Genomic DNA, 6,864 nt, shown 5'->3' with positions numbered 1-6,864 from the left:
CTAGCCGCCATGCTGGAGCGCCTCTTCTGATCGGGCCGCCGGCTGTTGACCTCAGCCGTGCCGGGCGGCACCTGCCCCCTTCCCCGCTCCCCTAAAGATCCCGGCCGGCCCCCGGCCTCCAGGCGGCCGCGATCCCCGAGGAACCAGGACCGCTTCGCCCCCGACTTACCGAGAGACCCGGCGTCCGAGATCGCCGCTTCAGAACCACACGAGCCGCACAGGAAAGGGCCGAGCCGAGCGGAAGTCGGAACTGAACCTGAGCGACGGGACTACGAGCCAATAGGCAGCGGCCTCCTCCGGAGAGCCGCCTCCGGACGCTTCTGGGAAAGGCCAATCAGCGGCCGGCGGGGCGGGGTGGAGGGTGTGGGCCGGAGGGCCCGGGCGCTCGCAGGCCAGTCGCGGCTTGTCAGAACGGTCGCCGCCGCCGCCGGAGCGGGGCGAGGCTGCGGCGCTCGGTGTCTGCGTCCCGCGGGGGCGAGCGAGGATGAGCGCGCAGAGGACGCAGGGCCACGGGCAGCGCAGGTAACGGAGCCGGGGTGCGGCGGCCGCGGCTGGGTTTCTTCCGGGACCCGGGGGGTGCTGAATGGAGAGGACCGAGGCGACGCTGAGCCCCGGCTCGTAACGGCGGGGCAGGCTGCTTGAGCTGCAACTGCCGGAGAAGGATGTGCCGAGCCCGGGCGGCGCGAGGCGGTTGAGCCTTGGGGCCCCAGGACGCCGGGGCCGGGGATGAGTTAGCGAGGGCCGCCGCCGGGGCCAGTTCCGAGGGCTGCAGGCCAAGGCGACGGCGCCGCCCGCCCGCCCCTTCCGTGCAGAGGCCGCCAGCTCCTTTCCGCGCCCGCGCTCCCGGCCCTGGAGACCATGAGGTTCCGCATCTACAAACGGAAGGTGCTGATTCTGACGCTCGTGGTGGCCGCCTGCGGCTTCGTCCTCTGGAGCAGCAATGGGCGACAAAGGAAGAACGACGCCCTCGCCCCGCCGCTGCTGGACGCGGAGCCCCCGCGGGGTGCGGGCCACCTCGCCGCCGTGTCCGTAGGCATCCGCAGGGTCTCCAACGAGTCGGCGGCTCCTCTGGTCCCCGCCGCCCCGTGGCCGGAGGTGGACAACCTGACGCTGCGGTACCGGTCCCTGGTGTACCAGCTGAACTTTGATCAGATGCTGAGGAATGTCGATAATGACGGCACCTGGAGCCCCGGGGAGCTGGTGCTGGTCGTCCAGGTGCATAACCGGCCCGAATACCTCAGGCTACTGCTAGACTCCCTTCGAAAAGCCCAGGGCATTAATGAAGTCCTAGTCATCTTTAGCCACGACTTCTGGTCGGCCGAGATCAACCAGATGATAGCTAAGGTGGATTTCTGCCCGGTTCTGCAAGTGTTCTTTCCGTTCAGCATTCAGCTGTACCCGAGTGAGTTTCCGGGGGACTGACCCCAGAGATTGCCCCCGAGACCTAAAGAAGAATACAGCTCTGAAGTTGGGGTGCATCAATGCCGAATACCCCGACTCCTTCGGCCATTACAGAGAGGCCAAATTCTCGCAGACCAAGCATCACTGGTGGTGGAAGCTGCATTTTGTGTGGGAGAGAGTCAAAGTTCTTCAGGATTACACTGGCCTTATCCTTTTCCTGGAAGAGGACCATTACTTAGCCCCAGACTTTTACCATGTCTACAAAAAGATGTGGAAGTTGAAGCAGCAGGAGTGTCCTGGGTGTGATGTCCTCTCCCTAGGGACCTACACCGCCAGACGGAGTTTCTATGGTATTGCTGACAAGGTGGATGTGAAAACTTGGAAATCCACAGAGCACAATATGGGGTTAGCCTTGACCCGAGATGCATATCAGAAGCTGATCGAATGCACAGACACTTTCTGTACTTACGATGATTATAACTGGGACTGGACTCTTCAATACTTGACTGTATCTTGTCTTCCTAAATTCTGGAAAGTCTTAGTTCCTCAAGCTCCTAGGATTTTTCATGCTGGAGACTGTGGTATGCATCACAAGAAAACATGTAGGCCATCCACCCAGAGTGCCCAGCTTGAGTCATTGTTAAATAATAACAAACAGTACATGTTTCCAGAAACTCTAGTTATCAGTGACAAGTTTTCTATGGCAGCCATTTCCCCACCTAGGAAAAACGGAGGATGGGGAGATATTAGGGACCATGAACTCTGTAAAAGTTATAGAAGACTGCAGTGAGAAACAAATCACAGTTGCAGAAGTGGCAGTCTTCTGATTTTTATATTTCTCTCAATGGCATATACAATTGACTAAAAGGTATAGGAACTGGTTTTTGCTTTAATACATAAACAGATTTCTTGTAAAAGGTGTCCAAATATATAGTAATCCTTTTCAGTTATGTCTGATTAAAATTTCAAACTGAAATTTTCATTTTGGAACTTGGGTTTTAAAATTCAGTCTGTATCTGCTTAGTAACGATTCGATTATTATTGATTAAAAAAAGGAAATTTTATTTAAATCGCATCTGTTAACCTTTTTATCTAAAACTTTGTATACTTTTCCACTTTCCAAACTTATTTTAAAGTACAGTGAGATTTATTTAAGATGTCACAGCAGTAAAAAGTATTACAATGAAACTACTAAGAGTATTACTGGAACAAACCCAGTTTTACTGTTGACAGTTATTAGGAAGGAATTGTCTGACTGTTAATAACTCAGAGGTTCCGTCTGTTAAACACCCCGTCCGAAGAGTCATTTCAGTATTCCTGATTCCTGTGCTGTTGTGTTAAGATTTGCCTGTGCTTTCAGCCTTCATATTACATGATTTCTGTTGGAATGTATTCGGTTAATAAGAAAGTTTAAACACTGTTTTCACCTCAATGTAGAAATACAGTGGTTTTGATTTTTTTTTCTTTTTAGTGCTGCCAAAATAAAATACTCATTTTTTTGCATAAAAAGTTCCCTAATCATTTTGCAGAATGTTCTGTTTGTACCAGTAAAGGCATTCTAGAAGTTTTGAGCATGAGCAGTATATCTTAATATTTGCTAGCCATACATTGTGTGAGTTTAAAATGAAGCCGGCTCATGACAGTGCATTCCCTTAGGAAGAAATTGTTCAGCTTTTGGATTAGCCAGGCATAGATAATGAACACTAAGCAAAGCTGCTACATAAGGGAAATACTGCCTGAATTGTTTGGGAGGCCCAGAAATGATACAAAGTTCAGGCTTGCCAAGGTGCAGCAGGTCTGGTGCCAGCTGTGACTGAGATACTTTTAAAAGAACAGACACAGTAGTAGGAAGCAAGCTTTAGTTACTCCATAGTTTATGTTACTTTTCCATGCTATTAGTGTATTCAGCCAGAAATCTCAGAGGACTCATTTCTGTGTAAAGATGACCACTGGTCATTTGAACCACAGTCTCAAAATTGATGTTTTCATCAGTGTCGTACTGGAAATACATGTGCTCTTTAGAGGGGTATCACAGTTGTCTGGTTTGATGTTACCCTCATATCTCAATCTGTCACTGCCTTGGCTTTTTACATGTTTTTCCACGTTTGTTTCCTGGGTGCTCGTGAATGGGTGTACACGTGTGTATCCGCGGTGCATGCTGAAGGACAGAGGGTGTTGGTTCTCTTCCCCGAGTCCCAGGGTCAGAACTCCAGGCACTTGGTGGGTGCCTTTGCCCACTGAGCTGGCTCTTTCTGTTGTTGTTGTGTGTTTAAAGATTGGTTTGTGTGCACAGCTCTGGCTGGCCTTGGATTTGTAACCCTCCCTCCCAGTTCTGCCTTTAACTGGGATTACAGAGCCCCATGCATGCAAGGCAGGGGCTGTCCCTCAAGGTATAATCTCAGTACCCAGTACATAGTGCTGCTGTCGTATAGGGAGAGATGTAACTCAGAATCTCCTGACCTGCTATCACCTGTTCAAAGGACTAACGGAAGTAGCTGGTTTCAGGAGTGTTGGAAGGCTAGTCATAATTAGTAGCCTTGTCTGAAACAGAAAAACTTAAGCTCATGGCCTTGGGACTAGGGATGACGTCAACAGAGATTTTCTTTTCTACATTTTCATGCTGTTCTAAAAGATTTTGTTGGGGGCGGGGGGACCTGTGAGGGTCTCCTTTATCACATTTGAAGAGTTATAAATTGATTCCAAAATAATGGTTTTTCATGGAAAAGACAATTTTCCTGCCAGAATAAATGGCCAGATTTTTTTTATTTCTGTTCTAAGGATTTTTTGTTTGTTTGTTGTTTTTTTGTTTGTTTTTCAAGACAAGGTTTCTCTGTGTAGTTTTGGTGCATGTCCTGGAGCTCACTCTGTAGACCAGGCTGGCCTCTAACTCACAGAGGTCCATCTGACTCTGCCTCCCAAGTGTTGGGATTAAAGGCATGCGCCACCACCGCCTGGCCTGTTCTAAGGATTTTTAAATCATTTTTATGTGTATGGGTATTTTGTCTGCATGTATATCTGTGCACCACCTGTGGAGACCAGAGGGAGGGCGTTGGATCCTCTGGGACTAGAGTTCCAGATGATTGTGTGCTGCCATGTGGACACTGGAAATTGAACCAGAGTCCTCTGGAAGAGCCGCCAAGCAGCCAGTGCTCTTAACCACTGAGCCATCTCTCCAGCCTCTCTAAAAACCTTAAATGTATTCTTTAAAACCAAAAGATGGTTTTAATATTTTAACTTCCAAGAAATTAAAGTTAATTTTGAAAATGATTGTTTAAAAATTTCTTAAGTTTATCTGTGTGTATTGATGTTTTGCCTGCATGTTTATATGCTCACCATGTGCCCATGTAGGTAGAATAGGGCATCTAATCCTCTAAACCTGGAGTTGGAATGGTTGTGAGCTATAATATGGGTGCTGGGAATTGAACCCCAGTCCTCTGCAAGAACAAGTGCTTTAAACTGCTCAGCCATCTCTCCAGCCTCCAAAGGACTTTTTTTTTTTTTAATTATTTTGTTTTGAGGCAGATTCTCTCTGTAGCTCTAGGTGTCCTGGAACTCACTTGTAGACCTGGCCTTGAACTCCTCCACCTGAAGCTGGAGAGTATTAGGATTAAAGGCATGTACCACCACACTTGGCTTTAAGATATATATTTTTTTATTTTATTTTGTGTGCGTTGGTGTTTTGCCTGCATGTATGTCTGTGTGAGGGTGTCAGATCCTCTGGAACTGGAGTTAAAGTTGTGAGTTGCCATGTGGGTGTTGGAAATTGAACCTGGGTCCTCTGGAAGAGCAGTCAGTGCTCTTAACCACACTGAGCCATCTCTCCAGCCCCCAAGATATATTTTGAATTATATTTTTTATCTGTGTATATATATATATGTTTTGTGTGTGCACAAGTTTGTGTACCACAGTAGGTGTGGGGGTCAGATAGAAACTTGGCAGAAGTAGGTTCTCTCTTTCCATCATGCAAGTACCAGGGATTGAACTCAGGTTGTTAGGCTTGTCAGTAGGTACCTCTGTCTGCTAAGTCATCCAGCCATCCCCCAAATTAACTTAATATATGTGACAGACTTTTTTTTAAAAGATTTATTTATATTGTATACAGTGTTCTGTTTGTATGTATGTCTGCACACCAGGAGAGGGCACCAGATCTCATTAAAGATGGCTGTGAGCCACCATGTGGTTGCTGGAAATTGAACTCGGGACCTCTGGAAGAGCAGTCAGTGCTCTTAACCTCTGAGCCATCTCTCCAGCTCCTGTGACAGACTTCTATGAAAATATATAATTGGTACAAAAAAAGTAATATAACAAAACCAAAATTGAACACAAAAGCACGTATGTACTTGTAATACAACTATGTAATTTTGTTTTGCTTTTTGAGACAGGGTTTCTCTGAGTAGCCCTGGCTGTCCTGGAACTCTCTCTGTAGACCAGGCTGGCCTTGAACTAAGAGATCTGCCTGCCTCTGCCTCCCAAGTGCTGGGATTAAAGGCATGTGCCACCACTGCCTGGCACAACTATATAATTTAAAGGTCTGGAGTGCTGGTACATGCCTAAAATACCAGCACTCAGAAACTGAGGCACAACTGCCACATGTTTGAGGGTAGCCCAGACTATAGGGAGTATGAACAACTGTGTCTCACAAACTAAGGGACCAGAGAGATGGCTCAGTGGGTAAAGACCCTTCCCACCAAGGCTGATGACCTGGGTTTAACCCAAGAGACACCTTACCCTCTGACCTCCATATTCATGCTGTGGCTTGTGTGTCCACCCCCGCCCCCAAATAAACAAACATGTTTTTTTTTTTTTTTTTTTTTTTTTTTGCTTTTGTTATTTATTATGCATACGGTGCAGGCCAAAAGAGGGCACCAGATCTCATTACAGATGGTTGTGAGCCACTTTGTGGTTGCTGGGAATTGAACTCAGGACCTCTGGAAGAGCAGCCAATGTTCTTAACCTCTAAGCCATCTCTCCATCCTGTTTTTTGGTTTTTTTTTTTTAACTATTTTATTCTTCTTGAGAAAAATATTTCTATTAGAAAAATCACAAATCTCTCTATAATTAAGGAAACTTTTTTAAAAGTATCTCTAGTTTCTTTTTGTTGTTTTGTTTTTTCAAGACAGTGTTTCTCTGTGTAACAATAATCTTTATATTCAGGAACTCACTTGGTAGAACAGCCTGGACTCAAACAATTTACAGATTGCCTCTGCCTCCTGAGTGCTGGGATTAAAGGCGTGCACCACCACTGCCTGGCAGTTTCTGTTTTGAAGACAAACTGGCCTCTAATTCATTATGTAGCCGAACCTGACCTGAACTGACCATGATGTTTCCAGTGCTAGGAGTTGGAATTATAGGTACCTACCTACCTGGCTGCTGGCTTCCCCACCAGAATCAACTGTAAATGTTGATACATCTCTCTCTCTCTCTCTCTTTTTTAAGTAGCTACTTTTTGTTTTTTGGTTTTTT

General features: G+C 46.8%; 1 protein-coding gene across 1 annotated transcript; it reads left to right on the top strand.

Moving 5' to 3' along the window:
* Positions 1–733: 733 nt before the first annotated feature.
* Positions 734–4,682, top strand: Mgat2 (alpha-1,6-mannosyl-glycoprotein 2-beta-N-acetylglucosaminyltransferase). Its single transcript, XM_052739693.1, is given in 2 exon segments — positions 734–1,413; positions 1,415–4,682. Coding segments are annotated over 2 exon segments (1,332 nt in total). The 5' UTR covers positions 734–858; the 3' UTR covers positions 2,192–4,682.
* The last annotated feature ends 2,182 nt before the right edge of the window (positions 4,683–6,864 follow it).

This window comes from Peromyscus californicus, unplaced genomic scaffold, assembly GCF_007827085.1.
Source record: "Peromyscus californicus insignis strain IS unplaced genomic scaffold, ASM782708v3 Scaffold_15__1_contigs__length_86483966, whole genome shotgun sequence".
Taxonomy (NCBI): domain Eukaryota; kingdom Metazoa; phylum Chordata; class Mammalia; order Rodentia; family Cricetidae; genus Peromyscus; species Peromyscus californicus.
Note: the sequence above shows the minus strand (reverse complement) of the source record. Positions and strands in the feature narration are given on the sequence as shown.